Source organism: Sorex fumeus, unplaced genomic scaffold, assembly GCF_029834395.1.
Source record: "Sorex fumeus unplaced genomic scaffold, SorFum_2.1 ptg000142l, whole genome shotgun sequence".
In the NCBI taxonomy this organism is placed as follows: Eukaryota; Metazoa; Chordata; class Mammalia; order Eulipotyphla; family Soricidae; genus Sorex; species Sorex fumeus.
In genome coordinates, this window is record NW_026606199.1 from 368,293 (window position 1) to 384,188 (window position 15,896).

The window sequence follows — 15,896 nt, forward strand, 5'->3', positions numbered from 1 at the left end:
TGAAGGAAGTGATTTGGATATTGTGATGAACACATGGGTCGCGTCCAGTCTGTTGATAGTTGGTGGCTCATTAGTGAGTTTGATTCTAGGGCCATAGCCGAAGGTGTTCAGGGCTGACTCCTGGCTCTGTGCTCGGGGATCACTGCTGGAGGGGCTCCGGGGGCCAGACGGAGTGCTGGGGATCGAACCCAGGTCGGCCACATTTGAGGCAAACACCCTCCCTGTCATACTATCGCTGTGGCCCAGCGCGGAGACCTTTTTTGTCCGAAAAGACTAATCTGCCCACGAACTCCTTCAGACTTCACTGAGTACAGGATCAAGTTGCCGTTCACTGTTCCCTGAGGTCTGTTTTCCTTTTCTCAGGTTTTACACGCGTTGGAAAGATTGGGAATCGTGGTATTCTCAGAGCTTCGGTTTACATTTCTCTCTCCGAGAGGAGCAGTGGCAGGAAGACTGGGCGTTCATCCTCTCCCTCGCCAGTCAGGTGAGCGCCGTCGTCTGCTGGTGACCCCGGGGGACTCCTGGGGCCAGAAAGGGGCAGAGACAGGCTGTGTTCCGTGATGAGTCCGCGGTGGACAGTTTTGTCTCCCAGACGCGCCTTCCGAGAGAAGCTGGCTCCGGCCTCTCGCGCCCCCTCCAGAGTGACCCCGGTCCCTTCCTTTGTCGTGGAGTCCTGCAGGGCCCCCCGGGGACGACCAGCCTTGGCTTTCTCCCACGGGTTTGTTGTCACGTGACACAAATCAGGAGCAGAGCCGTGGGTCGGAGGGTTCCTGGCGGTCTTGGGAGTGAGCCTTTCGAGGAAGGAGCCCTGTGGCTGCCCCCTCGAAGCTCTCGGTGTCAGCACATCAGACGTGGGGCTCCTTAGCAAACACACGTCATTCCCACAGAGGGGGGCCGGTCGTAGGGAGGCCAGCGCGTCCCATCTGCGGTGGTGCACATGGAGGGACAGCGCTCTCACAGAAAGGACACACCTTGGGAGCATCTTTTTTTTTTGGTTTTTGGGTCACACCCAGCGATGCACAGGAGTTACTCCTGGCTTTGTACTCAGGAATCACTCCTGGCGGTGCTCGGGGGACCCTATGGGATGCTGGGGATCGAACCTGGGTCGGCCGCGTGCAAGGCAAACGCCCTCCCCGCTGTGCTATTGCTCCAGCCCCGGGAGCATCTTTTTACGAGTAACTCAGCCGGAAGGCGAGTCTGGAAGGCCGACGCCCTCTGCTGTCTCGTTCTCCTGCTCAGAAGTCATTCCCGTCTCTTCAGTTCTCGAGTTGGGACGGTGGTATCTGTGTGCCTGCTGAGCCCATCCCTGACAGGGACCCCGCGTCTCGGGAGGCAGTTGTTGCTTTAGCCTGGCGCTGGTTAGTGCGGAAGGGGAGCGCACGAAGAGCGAGCTGCTCTTTCCACCAGGGCCTCAGACACGAGAAAATGGTTGTTTTTTGTTTTTTTTTCCGTTTGGCTTTTTGGGTCACACCCGGCGATGCACAGGGATTCCTCCTGGCTCACGCACTCAGGAATTCCGCCTGGCTGTTCTCGGGGGACCATGTGGGATGCTGGGAATCGGACCCGGGTCAGCCGCGTGCAAGGCAAACCCCCACCCACTGCGCTGTCACTCCGGCCCCGAGAAAGCGTTTTAAAGAGCGAAATCGCTTTTTTGTCTTCTACAGCCTGGAGCGAGCTTGGAGCAGACGCACATTTTTGTCCTCGCGCATATTCTTAGGCGACCAATCATAGTTTATGGGGTCAAATACTACAAGAGTTTCCGGGGAGAAACTTTAGGATACACTCGGTTTCAAGGTAAGCTGTGGATCCGGAGTGCGCTGGAAGTCCTGCGCGCTCGTGCCGAGGCGGTGGGCGTCGCTGGAGATCTCAGTTGTGGTTCTCTGCCCTTCTCCCAGGTGTTTATCTGCCTTTGTTGTGGGAACAGAGTTTCTGTTGGAAAAGTCCGATTGCTCTGGGCTATACGAGGGGCCACTTCTCCGCCCTGGTCGCCATGGAAAATGACGGCTACGGCGGCCGGGGCGCTGGTGCTAACCTGGACACGGACGACGACGTCACCATCACGTTCCTGCCTCTGGTGGACAGCGAGAGGAAGCTGCTCCACGTGCACTTCCTTTCTGCGCAGGAGGTGAGGGCCCCGTGCCACGTCCGCTCAGTCCTGGTCAGAGCAAGTTAGGAGCCACTTTTTCCTTCTTCTTTTTATTTATTTAGTTTTCTTGGCTTTTGGGGTCACACCCGGCGATGCACAGCCCACGGCTTCCTCCTGGCTCTGCACTCGGGAATTACCCCTGGCGGTGCTCGGGGGACCGTAAGGGATGCGGTGGGTTGAACCGGGGTCCGCTGCTCGCAAGGCCAGTGCCCTCACCGGCTGTGCCGTCGCTCCAGCCCCCAGGAGCCACCTTTCCTACACCGCACTTGGGATGTTGGTGTGAGGTCACGGCAGAGGAGAGCAAGCCGCCCTCGGGTGCTGGGTAGTGCGCGGGCACGGGGCTTGTGCTCCGAGAAGGGCCGCAGCGTTTGACCTTCTGGGGGGGGGGGGGCGGGCGTGGCTTCCCTCGTGTTCGGGAGCCGCGACTGTCCTTCTCTGGCCTTTGCTCGGCGCAGGTCACCGGCCAGGTGCTTAGTTTCGTCCTTCCCTCCTCCTGGGCGGGGGTCTGGCGTCGCAGGCCGGGGCAGCTTCGGCCCTCTCGGGGCCCCTCCGGCCTCGGGCGGCTTCTTCCCTCCACTGACCCGCGCGTCTCCCCTCCCCCCGCCCGGCCCCCGCAGCTCGGCAACGAGGAGCAGCAGGAGAAGCTCCTCCGGGAGTGGCTGGACTGCTGCGTGACCGAGGGCGGCGTGCTGGTGGCCATGCAGAAGAGCTCGCGGCGGCGCAACCACCCGCTGGTCACGCAGATGGTGGAGAAGTGGCTCGACCGCTACCGGCAGATCCGGCCCTGCACGTCCCTGTCCGACGGGGAGGAGGACGAAGACGACGAGGACGAGTGAGAGCCGGGGCCGAAGACCGAGGGACGGGCGCTCCGGAGCCGGGTGTGCGGGCTCCCGGGCAGAGCGCCTGGCCGGCCGCAAGGAGCAGACCGGCCGGGGCGGGGCGGGGCGGGGCGGCCCGGGGGCCTCCCCGGGGCCTCCCCACCCGCGGCCGGCCGGACGCCAGACGGCCGGCTCGGACTCGTTTGTGAAACACGAAGACAGAACTTCCCCTTTCACATTGTAAATCTGTCTATAAAGTAACGCATGTGGTTGTGTAGGAAGTTGTGTGATAGGAGACGTTGTACCAGCATCTTCATATTCCTGAGAAGTTTCCCAGCATGGCACCTACCAGAGCACATGGCAGGTGGCTCGTGGCTCCTGGCTCCTCCGAGACCTTTCAAGCAGAACCTGGCTCTCTGCTCCCACCACAAAGACCCATTTCCCGTGCAGTCTCACTAGAGCTCGTTAGAGACTAAATTATTCACAGCAAACCGTAAATGAACGACAAGCTTTTTATTTTATTAATGATTTCGTTCCTGTTGTGCCCAATAAAATCCAATCTTGAAGGAACAAATTGCAAGGCAAGATTTTTTTTTTTCCTTTTTTTTTGAGTGAGCTTCATAGATGTTGTTTCCCTTATTTGTAAAGGGTTTTGGTTTCTACTACTACTTTTTTCGAGTTTTCTGACAACGCCCCCCTTTCAGTATTTAGATATTCGTTTGTTGGGAAGAGAGCCCTTGCAGAGGACTCTGCCCGACGGGGCGGCGGTCAGTCTGACTCTTCCCTCCCGGGATGCCAGCCGGGGTTGCGCCCGTGAGGTGAATCGTGGGAACTTTCTCTCTGGCTCGAGCGACGGTGGCATATTCCCAACTGGGCAGGCAGAGGGCCTCTCTGGGTTCCTGCTGGATTTCACCGCCTCTGCTTGAAGGTAGAAAGGCATGCCTTTGCTTGCGCTAATTGGGAATATCCGTTCCGCAACGAATAAGGATTCTAAAATCGCAGCGGGGTGGTGATTGCGTCGTGTGAGTTCCTCAGCGAGCAACTGAGAATTTCTGCATGTCGGCTGCCTGTGGCCATCTTATTTCAAGTTGGGTAGAAAGGAAGTCTTGCTATCAAGAAGTATTATTTGACCACTTCAGGTTTAAATTGAATACTGGGTAAAAATTTCCGACCTCTCTCAGGAACACAGAGACTCCGTGTCCTGATAAGCACTTTGTAGACCATTAACCGCGTGGCGAGGAATCTGGGGACCGCCCCGGTGTGTGTACATGGTGGGTCCGTCCACACACGCGCTTCTCCTTCCCTTGGGTGAAAAGGCTGTGAAACCTTTTAAAATATTTGCTTCTTGTTTTCTCCTGAGTTCTGTTTAGATGGTATTGAACTGTGCACAACCTCAGTTTTAATGCTGGAATACTAAAAATAGAAAAATACCCACCAGGTGTCACGTCTTTTCTTTCTTTCTCCCTCCGAACACTCGTCAAAGGCATTCCCGGGACGGAGCCTCGGTTGCGCCGAGTCGATCCCACACAAGCGCATTTTCCGTGGCCGGGGCCGGACTGCCGAGAGCCGTCTCTCTCTGACGGCCCCGGCCCGCTGTGGTCTCAGTCAGGTCGCCGAGGCCAGAGCAGTGGGGGGGTCTGAGGAGGTCTCGGTCTGGTCTCCCACTGGAGAGGCGGCCGGAGAAGCAGAGATCCTGCCCCTCGGCAGTACGCACAAACCACCCTCTTTGAGAGCACTGTGTGGGGAGGGGTGCAGGCATGGAGTCGCTCGCTGCACTGCGGTCAGTCAGCGCTGCTCGAAGGCCAGGCTGCATGCACTCTGGTCTCCTGGGTGACCGTCTCCTCCCGTGTCCTGGCCTCAGCCGAAGGCCAAACCTCCAGTGAGTTCATGCCGGTTAGTGACGCTGAGGCCTACACAGCCACGACTCTGGCCCAAGGAGAACGCGGCACTTTTAGTAGCAGAGTCCTTGTGTCCAGGGACAGACCCGAATGTCTTTGGGTCGACCCTGGGCCATGTGGGCAGACGGCGCGCTTTTCTAGGGAGCCGAGTGTGGTGCTTTGGTTCTAATTAAAATCCCAGGCTTCTGCTCCCCACGCAGTAGGGCCTGCTGTTCCCTCTGGCATGGGGGGGGGGGGGGGGGGGCGGGGCAGGCCCAGAGCCGGGTGATGGACACAGCACATAGTGGGTCCTTGACGCTGTCGGAGAAGCCTCATGGGCTGCTGGGGTCAAATCAGAATCAATTTTTTTTTTCCTTTTTTGGGCCACCCAGGGCTCACTCCTGTGATGCATGGGGACCATATGGGGTGTCGGGGATTGAACCCAGGTCAGCTGTGCCCAAGACATGCACCTCACCTGCTCCAGTCCCTAGAGTCCGTGATTCTACCATTGCAACCCACTGTTGTTATCTTGAGGAGAATGATGGCTTTCATTGACCCGGGAAAGAGGCACTGTGAGGACTCGGGGAATAGAGCCCTGTCCGACGGGCTTGTCCACGGTACCGGGTCTGCTTGCAGAAAAGCTGTGAGTTCAGCCCTGGAAACGAGGCCAGTCTCCAGCTGTCTCGGGACTTACCTGGCCTGCCGCGTGCCCAGCAAGCCCTCCCCCCACCCCCACCCCCGACTCTCCAGCCCTTAAGGAGAGTCCTTTCACACTGGTGACACGTACTAAAATTTCGGAACTTAACGAATTTTATCATTACTTTTTATTGAAAACTGCACTGAACGCTAAATGTCCACCTTTACAATAAACAAATACAGTAACGGTAACTCACACTAAAACAAAACAGTTCTGATAGCCATTATATTTCTGTTTGGGACAGTTTGAAAGGGTTTTTTTTTTTGTCACAAAAACAGGAATGTACCTATACAAAGGCTCAAAATAGGCCATCTTTTAAACAAAAAGGCGATGATTCACAAAAGACTATGAATATAACATGTAACTAGTTGATACAAATCTAATAGGATTTGTTAAAATCAGTCACATCTACACACCTGAAGTGTTCTTGTATAAAATAGCACGTGAAGAAAAGAAGACTTTATCAATGTCTAAAAAAGTGGGTTTGTTCATAGACAATCTGACAAGTTACCATAAAAAGTGTTTCCTGAGACATAAGGAAATGCAACATTATTCTTGAACTATTTCAGCTCAAGACTTTCCACTCAATAAAATAGCTGAGGATCTGAAACTGAGAAAATATATTTGAGTACAAACAGCTTGTGAAACTTAATACTTTTTTTTTCTTTTTGCTTTTTTCTTTTTTTTTCTTTTTTTTTTTGCATCATCAGAGGGTGTAACTGCGCTCGCGACCAACTCGCCCGCCCCGCCCGCAGTTCCCGGGAGATGCGCGGGAGACCGTCTGCTCCCCGTTTTGTAGTGATTTCACCTTCCCTTTCACAGGAAGGGCGGACCAGGCCCCGTGGACCCAGGGACTAGAGTCTCGGTGGCGGGGGGGGGGGTGTCCACTCCGGAGCAGGTTTCCTTCCTCCATCGGGGACGCCTGATGCGACACGCGCTCGGACGCAGATGCGGCAGCCCTGCGGTGGGTGCTCACCCGGGGCGGCTGGGGAAGGGGAGGGAGGGTGGATCGATTCACTCTCGGCGACGTGATGCACAGATGAGAAACTTAACACACAACAACAGAAGGGGGCGCTCCCGGCCACGCCCGAGGCTCGGCTCGGCCCACGCTGCAGGCGCGGGCCGAAGCCCGACGACACGTTCCATCTCAGTTCACCTCCGGCGCCTCTTGGTCCCAGGCTCGCGAGTGGTTCCCGCGCGTCACTCTGCTATTGCTCGTTGGGGTGCTCTCGACTGTCCCCGTGTTTCGTGGGCTGATTGGGAGAGGGCGCTTGGGACGGGTGTGCCACGGTGGGCAGGCTGTGGGTCACCGGGATGCCGCCGGGGATGATGGCTTCCATGGCGGCGGGGAGTCCCCCCGGGGCCACGCCCACGATACCCGGGGGGTATCTGCGGAGAACACGGAAGGGCGGGTGAGTCCCCCCCGAGAAAACGCCTGCGAGAGGCCCCAACACGAACAGGCGCTTCCTGCAAAAGGAGCTACCCGGCTCAGCCACGCCGGCAGGAGGAACCCGGACACGGGCACATCCCAACCCTGGCCCCTCGGCAAGGACACGCGAGACCTTCGCGGGTGATGGGGGCGGTGCCCCGTTGCTTTGCCAAGGGCCTGAGGAGAACAGGCCTGTGGTGCTCGGAATGTGGGAGCCTGGGGGTCGTGAGGGCCACAGGGCCCCTCTGAAGGCTGGGAGTGGCAAGAGCTGTTGGCACCCGGGGCCCAGAGCGGGCCTGTCGTGGACCGACCCTGCTCTGTGGGAGGCCGACCTCCCTGCAAGGCGGGAAGGAAGGCCGCTGAAGGGGTCCTCACTCGTGCCACATCACTGCCCGGGGCCCTTGACGGCCGTAGGGACACAATGGTTGAGTCCTTGACCAGTGCTCAGACCCGTGTCCCCAGAAAGGCAGGCACGCGCTCACCTGTAAGTGGCACCATTGAGCTCGGGGTGGATGGCCTGCTGGTCTAGGACCGACCAGGGCGCTGTCGTGACGAAGAATTCCTTGTTCACACAGTTCCTTAAGCTTTCCGGGATGCGGCCTGGAGCGAGAGGAAACGGGGGGGTCACTTGCACACAGTGGCCACAGCAGGTGATCGGGGTGGGGGCATCTCCCCTCACCGAGCGCAGCTACCCGGGGCCCCACCCTGCACTCCAGCAACGCTTGGCCATGGTGGGGGAGGGGGAGAGGGAGGCTCACCGGTGATGGCCCGGCGGATCTCGGTGGCGGCCGCCTCCCGCATCTCCAGGGACGCCTGCTCGCTGTACCAGGCCGTGTGGGGCGTGCAGATGAGATTGGGGGCATCTTTCAGGGGACCCTGAGCAAAGCTGGGGAGGGAAGAAGCCACGGAAGTGAGTGGACGCCAGGCAGCGCCGCTCAGGGCGGGCCCGCCGACCACAGCCTCCAGCACCTGACCGCTCTGACAGCCTCTGGGGACTTGCCCCCGTGGCCCGGTCTCCGCGCCGACCCACCTGAAAGGCTCCGACTCGTGCACGTCGAGGGCAGCCCCTCGTATCCTGCCCTCCTTGAGGGCTTGGGCTAAGGCTTTCTCGTCCACCAGGCCGCCGCGGGCCGCGTTCACCAGGAACGCCCCTTGTCTCATCTGCGGGGACAGAGAGAGGCCGGTCAGGTGCCTGCGGGGTCTCTTCCTCTGCCCAGTGTGGGCCGCTCCCCTGCCCCCCGCCCCCGGCCGTTACCTGCTTGATGGTAAAGTCGTTGATGAGGTGGTGGTTATGCTCGTTGAGGTTACAGTGCAGGGACACGCAGTCGCTCTGATACAGCAAGTCCTGCAGGGTGTAGACGCGCTGCACGCCCAGGGACCGCTCAATCCCGTCCTGCAAGTAGGGGTCATAAAACACGACGCTGAATCCAAAGGCCTTGGCTCGAACAGCGACCGCCTGCCCCGTGCGACCTGTGCGGAGAGAGAGCGTCCGGTGAGCGTGGCCACGGCCCGAGGCTGCCGGGGTGGGTGGCCCTTCCGGGCTGCCCCACGGTGTTTCTCCACAGTCCTTCCCCCAGGGGGCCGCCCCGGGTGCCCACTGGCCAGTCCTGAGAGCGGGCGGCCAACGGTCCCGGGGTGGCATCATGCCTCCTCCTGGGTCCCGAGGCCAGAGCTGCTGGAAGCCCACAAGGGGTGGGTGGGACCAGGTGGGGTCTGGGGACTGTCCCCTCCAGAAGGGCCAGCCCACAACTCCTTCCCCATACATACACCCCCGACCGGGGGGCCCCCCAGGGCCTGGATTCTCTCACTGGGACACTTCCTGGATAGTCCCAGGGGACCCCAGGCCCAGTTCTTGGGCCCGAAACACGGCGGTGGGGGGCAGCAGGAGAACCCATCTGGGCCATTTCTAAGTGTTAAATTCTATTCCTGTCGGCTGACTTCCCTGCAGAAATCTCCGTCCCCTGACCACCGACTGCACCCCCAAACCCAGGGTGGGGGACGGTGAGGGCTGCATTCGAGGCCTGAGAACAACTGCCCTGGCCCGACCACCCTCAGAGGCCCCAGGAAAGCCCAGAAGGGCCCGTCCCCGGCGCCAGAAGCTGCAGGCACCAGCAGGGGGCGCTGCAGCCACACCCATCGACACGGGTGGCCCATGGGCAGTGTGGAAGGAAGGGGCCAAGGGGCAGCGGCACCGTGCGTGGCCTCCTGCCCTGTTTCTCCTGCACCCGACGGACGGGGAAACTGAGGCGCTCTGCTGGCTTCCAGGCCGGCACCCGCACAAGCCCTCTCTGGAAGCGGCCTGGGCCACCCACCATCCCCCCGGGGGCCACCTACCGAAGCCGATGAGGCCCAGCGTCTCCCCGCGGATGCGCGCCGCGCCCGAGGCCACGTCCCGGATCTGCTCCACGCTCTGGACACGTGTGCCCTCCCGCAGCGCCTGGTACAGCCACGTGTTGCGCCGGTAAAGGTTGAGGACGTGGCAGATGGTGGAGTCGGCCGTCTCCTCCACGGCCGCCGACGGGATGTTGCACACGGCGATGCCTGTGGGCGGTTGGCGGGGGAGCCCCGGGATGAGCCTGGCACCCCCGTCACGGCCCCCCGGGGGGATCGGGAGGGGGGCATGAGCTCAGGACGCCCCGGGAGGACGTTACTGACCCCGGGACACCGTCTGGGGGTTCCTGCACGGCGGCAGTGGCTCTTCTGGGGGCCCCCACGTGGGAAGAAGAAGCCGGCAGGTCCCCGCCCTCCCCCCGCGGTGCCCATCCCCCCTGCGCTGCTCACCCAGCTCGCCTGCCGCCTTGATGTCCACGTTGTCGTAACCACTGCCGATACGCACGATGACACGTAGGGCCTTGAACTTCTCCAGGTCCTCCCTGGTCAGCGCAATCGTGTGGTACATCATGGCGCCCACCGCCTCGTTGAGCACCTGGGAGCGAGCAGAGCAGTGCGTGGGGCCCAGCCCACCCGGCCCCTGGTGGGGGTGGGCGCGTGGGACGCCGCTGAGGGGCACACACGCACCTTCTCGTGGATCTCCTGCGTGGACTGCGCGTCGCAGAAGGCCACGGTGGCCAGGTCCTTGAGGATGGGCATCTCCACCGTGCAGTCCCGGCCGTCCAGCAGGGCCACCAGGGGCCGCGGGTGCAGGGGCCCGTTCATGATCTGGGGGCGGATACCTGCAGGGCGGCAGAGCGGTGAGGACCCTGCTGGCGGACTTGGGGGGCGGGGGATAGGAGGCCTGCGGTGTCCAGGGTACCTGGGTGGGACACCCCCTGCCTTGGGGACACAGACACGCGCGCAGACTCCGCTGCCCGGCAGAAACCGGCCCCCAGCAGCTCTGTCCACACGCTCCTGCGCCCCGTCCCGCAGACCTGAACCCTAGGGAACTGGCGTTTCCCGGTCCATCAGCTCCAGGTTGCCTAGCAATGGCCCGGGCCCCGCTTGGGTGGTCCTGCTCTGGGCTGGCCGGCAGATGGCGGCCCGGGTCCCTGTGGGCCCCCAGCACCAGATGAGAAAGTGACCAAGTGGCAGAGCCCGGAAAAGGCCCCCCACCCCACCCCACCCCACCCCAGAGACTCCGGCGTAGAGACGAGTCAGGGCAGAACCACCACGTGGCTTTCTGCTGTGCCTGGTGGTCTGGCAGCCAGTGTGGGGGCAGAGATCCCGGCCTCGGGGAATCCTATTAAGACCGTGCCCTGGGGGGCTGGGGACCAGCAAGAAGGCATCGGCCTTGCTCAAAGCCCAGCACCCTGTATGGGCCAGACCCACCAGGAACAAGTCCTGGGAACCGTGTGTGGCTCCCTAAATTCAACAACCCCCCAGAACCCGTGCCACAGCGTTCTCCCCTCCTCCTCAGGGGTGCAGGCCCAGGGAGGAGGGGACCCCACTTCCCACACGGGAGTCGGGCCATCTTTCCTTCTCCCTGTGCTGGCTTCTAGCCGCATCTGGTGGTGCTCGAGCCCATGCCAGGTGCTGGGGGATCCAATGATCCCTGCCCCCTCTTTGGGCCCACAGATGCCGTGTCAGCGATGGGTCTTTATCGGTCACATTTAGACCATCCTGGTTGGGACAGCACATGCCTGGCAGGCTGGGAGGTCCTTGGCCCAGCACCAGCCCAGACCCATGGCTGATGGTCACAACCCCTGGCACCACTGAGACCCTACACCCACACCCACACGCAAAGCCTGAGGGCCAAACCCCACAGAGCCCGCGAGAGCTCGGGCCACACGGAAAGTCGGGTGGGGGTGATCAGTCCTCAGCCTGTGGCCCGGGTCCAAGTGCCCGTCTGTTCTCCAGGCCAGCCTTGCTGGCTCTTCCCAGAGTCCTGACAGCTGGCCCGGCCGTCCCCACATGCCAGGAGGGAGGGACGCCCGAGGCTGCCCAGGGCTGCGGTGCGTGAGGGCCTGGTCAGGAGAAAAGTGTGGCTGGCCTCGGGCATGGACACAGCTGCCCAGTTTCCCAAGGGGGATGGGGTGCGGGCAGTGACCAGACCATGCGAGACGAGCTGCCCTATGGGCTCGAGTCCCAGTCTCTTGCCTCCTGGGTGCGGGTGCCACTGCCTGGACAGGGTCCCACAGACACGGATGGCCACCCCCACCGCTGTCCTGCTGGCCGATGGGCCCGGGCCACCAAGGAGGCGGGGACAGCTGGCCAAGCCGCTGGCAGGCACGGCGGAAGCCCAGAGGCCACCCAGGACAGAACCGAGCTGCTGCCAGCGGCCAGGACAGTGGCCACCAGGACAAACCCCTGCCACCAGGGAAGGACAGTGAGGTGGGGACAGTCCAAAGGCACCGGCCACAGGCACCGAAGCCTTCCCGTCACACCCCACCGTGGCTGGCTCAGCCAACCTGCTCTCTAGAAGCTGGACACAAACTCAGACCCGGGGGGCTGGGGGTGGGGGGTATAGCGTGGAACCTGGGGGAGGCACAGCCGCCGGCGGACCCCAACTCCCTTCTCTGTGTGTGGGACCCAACCGCGGCCTCACATGTTGGGGGCGCTGCCCCCGCCAGCCGGGTGACTTCATGCCAGGTCTCGGTCATCTGTACTAAGGCTACCACCTTGTGGGGACGTGGCCGGGCCCCCAAAAGGCCCCGCTGTGGCCAGGGCAGTCCTGCACCCAGCAAGTCCCAGGACATAGCACACAGGGCAAGTCGGCTGCCCCCGGTGGTCCCGGGTTCGACCCCGACCCAGGCGGGTCCTTCTGGCCACCCCGCCCGGACACACGCTCCAACCCAGCACACAACCCCCCCCTTCCTGCCCACGATTTGTGTACTGATATAAATTTTGATGGGTCAGTGGCGGTCACCTGATATGAACTTTGAAGGGTCAGTGGCGGTCACCTCCCCCGCCCTAGGCAGTGTGGAGGGGCCTCACGCACCCCCAGCAAGGCTGCCGACTCTGCGTCCCCTCCCGTGGCTTGGTCACCCCCTATGTGCTCGGGGACTGGAGAGACCTTTCAGCTGGGGTCACGTGCCCCGAGTTCGTCGTCCACCGTTGGGCATGGCTGTCCCTGTGGGCTTGGCCACTAAGCCTGGCCAGCTGCCGCACTGTGGGACGTGGGGAGGGCAGGGTCACCCTGTCACGGTGCATGCACCCCGGGACCCAGCAGGAGTCCTTGTACCCACCCCCTCCCCCCCGACAGGAGTGTCCAGTGTCCACCCCCAGCGCCTGCGCGGAGAGGCGGAGGGACAAACCGCCAATGCAGGAGACGAGCAACACGGTGGCCTCCACGTACACACGCAGGCGTGGCTCTCTCCCACTGCCGGGAGGAACTCGGGGGGCCAGGGAGGGGACAGCCCACGCGGTGACGCCCACAGGGCCCAGGCAATCGGAATGGTCACTTGAAGGACACCGACTAGAAGACCCCCCGGGCCTGGGACTCTGGGTCTCAGTCCACACACCAAAGGCCTGCCAACACGGACGGGGCGCTCCAGGGGCCCGGGCTGGCCCGGTGCCACCCACCACTCAGGGGAGGGTGTTCTCGTGGCAGCCAGAAGGTACCAGAAGGGCAGGAAGGCGGCCTCCATGCCGGCCACGCAGAAACCGGGATCCCTCAAGGCTGCCGAGCGGTGGGTCGACCTTCGCTCCACACAGCCCCCACGGAGCTCCGTCCCCCCCTGCCCGGATCGCAGCGGCTGTTTGGGGTACGAGGCGGCAAAACAAACAGAGGGCGAAGAGAGACCGGGCGCTTCTGCCGCCTCCCTCCGAGGCGGCTCTGCAGGGCTAATCTTTCCGTGATTATGACCAAACCCTCCCGTCGCCTAGCAACGCATAATTAAGGAATATGTTTTCGGATCCGCTTTGCAAGCCTGGCCATTATCAGATGAAATTACTTGAGCAACGAATGTCACCGCCATGCAAATTAGTTGGTTGCAGAGAAAGAATGTTGGGGGGGGGGGGCAGAGCGCGGCCCTCGGAAAAATGATCTGACGTCGTCGCACGCTGATTAGGAGGGGGATAAGGTGAAGAGAGAGAGAGGAAAAAAAAAATCGAACAAAGAGAACCCTGACCCACCCGCGGTAGAACCAAACCAAACCGAAGGCCAGGCAGGAAACGGAACCGCGGGCCTGGCTGTTCCCACAATAGACTCCTCGGCCTGGAGGAGCCCAGTGACCAGGCCCGGGAACTTGCCAAATGCACGGGTGTGAAGGGGACCCTTGGCGCGAAGGGGACCCTTCCCGCAAGGCCGGGGACCCTCTCTGTCACCCCCAGCGCGGCTCCTTATCCCGGGGAAACGGGCCTGAAGTTTGGGCAGCGGGAGGAGAAAACACAGGTCAGCCAAGCACTTGACAGCCTCCCACGGCTCTTCCGGGGGTCCCGACCTCCACAGGGGCTGGAGCCGGGGGCCCAGCAGTTGACCCTGGCCTGGCCTTTCCCATCCACACCACGGCCTGCGCAGCGCCTGGCCGCGTGGAGGCCCCGGGGAATAGAGGCCACCCCACGCCACCCCCGGCTGAGGCCTGCCTGGAGGAGGCGGTGTGGGTGGGGCAGAGTGATTACTTGGTTCCGGAACCAGCGTGGTGGACACGATGATGGGCGCGCCGGTGCGCCGGACCACCTTCTGGTAGGGCCAGTGCGGCGAGTGCAGGCCCGGGCCGGCCGGCGGCGCCTGGGGCAGCTCCAGGGGGCCCCCGTGGGCGCTGGCCAGGGGCGAGGCGGCCGCACTGCGTTCTCGCTTGAGCAGCTCCATGGGCACCGTGTACGCGGTGGAGTAGGCGGTCCGGGGTCCGGGGATCCGGGGTCCGGGGGGCCCCGCCGTCGTCAAGGCCACCCCAGCCTGCGGCGGGCAGGGGGGGCCCGGCCGGGCTGTGAGAGCGCAGGGGGCTGGAGAGCCGTACCCGGAGCCGGAGGGGAAGTGGGGGCCGGGGGTAGGGGCCCGCCGTGTCCAGGGCGTTCTGGGACGGGGCGCTGGCGGGGCGCCGAGCGGGGCCCGCGGGCCGGGGGGACCCGGGCTGGGGTGGCGGCCCCGAGGCGCCCAGGCTGGCCGAGTGGGCCCGGGGTGGGGGCCCCGCCCGGCCCTGCCGAAAGCTACTGGCCAGGCGGCCCAGGATACGCGCCTGGCCCAGGTTGGGGGCCACACACTTGATGTCCGCGTCCTCCAGGGCGGCCAGGGCAGCCGGGCAGTCGAACCCCTGTTGCAGGAGGGCGCCCAGGGTGGGCTCGGCCAGCCCCTCGCTCCGCAGCAGGGTCAGGAAGGCGGGCAGCGTGGCCGGCGGGCTGGGCTCGCCGTTCCCGGAGATCAGACAGGTCGGGGCCGCGGGCCTGCTGGGGTCCGCGTCACCGTAGAAGGGCGGCTCCCCCGGGTAGCGCGGGGCCACGGGGGTCCGGCTCGGTGTCCGTGGGCCCGGGGGGAAGCCGTCCGCCCCAGGGCCCGGGTGCAGGTGTCCCGTGTCCCGCGGGCCATCGCCCCACGCCAGGCCGCTACTAAGCAACCCGTACCCCGCGGGGGGCCGGGTTCTGCCAAGGTCCCGAGGATGGGGGGGCTCGCCGGGTCCCCGGCCGGCTGCGGGTGGGCGCGGGGGGCTGTACGTGGACATCACCGCGTGGCGGCTGCCGTATAGGGCGAAGTCGGGCGCCGAGCGCTTCCTCCCGGCCTCCGGGTACCAGGCCTCCGGCGGGAAGGGCGGCGCCGGGTCCTGCAGCTCCTCCCAGACGTCGCCATCGGTCAGCGAGCTCCTCCTGCCCGCAGGCCCGGGCTCCGGGACTGCCCAGGGGCCCTCGAGCCAGCCGGCCGCGTCCCAGCTCTGAGAGCGCCCGAGCGGCCCGTACCTGCTGGGCACCGGCATCGGGACGCGGCTCCGGTCTGGGTGACGTCTCCCGGACGGCAGGGGACCCGGCCGGCGCTTCTGTTTCAGAGTCCGGCTGAATTATTCATCCCCGAAACCCTAGCAGGCTCGGCCCACAGCAGCAGCCCCGGGAAGGAAGCGGCTGGCGCGCGAGCGGATTAAGAGCTAAGTCGGTGCCCGTGGCTTTGTGCCACGTGACATGGGGGGGGGGAGGCCCCGTGGTGGGGCACCCAGGCCCCCGCCGCAGCCCCCCCAGGAGGGGGGGTCTCCGTCAAGAGTAACGGGAGGAGGGGAGGGAGGGAAAGGGCTTTTAGGTCAATTCCATCCTAATCCGCCCTGATGAGCGTTAATCCAGCGACAGGCTCGGAGCGAGCTAAGAGGCGGGACGGAGCCAAGTGTTCCCCCCCCCCCCGCCCCCATGCACAGTTCTGGGCCAGAGAATGGGTCGGGTCTGTGTGTGGACACTGCCAGGCCAAGGCTCAGGCCTGGCTCCAGCCTGGCTCCGGGAGTCTCCCTGCTCGAACCCAAGCGGATCCCTGACTTCCAGCTGGGGACGTGTGAGGCCGGACTGGTTCCAGCCTCTCAGGGACCCCCCCCCCCCCCCCCCCGGACTGGGGACAACACCTGAAAGGGACGCCTTGCTGCGG

General features: G+C 63.4%; 2 protein-coding genes across 2 annotated transcripts in view; one reads left to right on the forward strand and one right to left on the reverse strand.

Annotated features, from left to right (window-relative positions):
• ZRANB1 (zinc finger RANBP2-type containing 1) overlaps nt 1-4,391 on the forward strand; it is a 39,870-nt gene extending 35,479 nt beyond the window's left edge. Inside the window, exons 7-10 of the mRNA XM_056106662.1 lie at nt 364-484; nt 1,665-1,794; nt 1,896-2,125; nt 2,764-4,391. Coding sequence (XP_055962637.1) covers nt 364-484; nt 1,665-1,794; nt 1,896-2,125; nt 2,764-2,982 — 700 coding nt within the window. The 3' untranslated portion in view covers nt 2,983-4,391. The remainder of the gene's footprint in view (nt 1-363; nt 485-1,664; nt 1,795-1,895; nt 2,126-2,763) is intronic.
• A 2,141-nt stretch (nt 4,392-6,532) lies between these two features.
• CTBP2 (C-terminal binding protein 2) overlaps nt 6,533-15,896 on the reverse strand; it is a 71,382-nt gene continuing 62,018 nt past the window's right edge. The window contains exons 4-11 of the mRNA XM_056106663.1: nt 9,986-10,140; nt 9,749-9,893; nt 9,302-9,508; nt 8,223-8,437; nt 7,998-8,128; nt 7,726-7,853; nt 7,450-7,567; nt 6,533-6,927 (exon numbers count right to left, since the gene is read on the reverse strand). Of these exons, the coding sequence (XP_055962638.1) occupies nt 6,747-6,927; nt 7,450-7,567; nt 7,726-7,853; nt 7,998-8,128; nt 8,223-8,437; nt 9,302-9,508; nt 9,749-9,893; nt 9,986-10,140 (1,280 nt within the window). The 3' untranslated portion in view covers nt 6,533-6,746. The remainder of the gene's footprint in view (nt 6,928-7,449; nt 7,568-7,725; nt 7,854-7,997; nt 8,129-8,222; nt 8,438-9,301; nt 9,509-9,748; nt 9,894-9,985; nt 10,141-15,896) is intronic.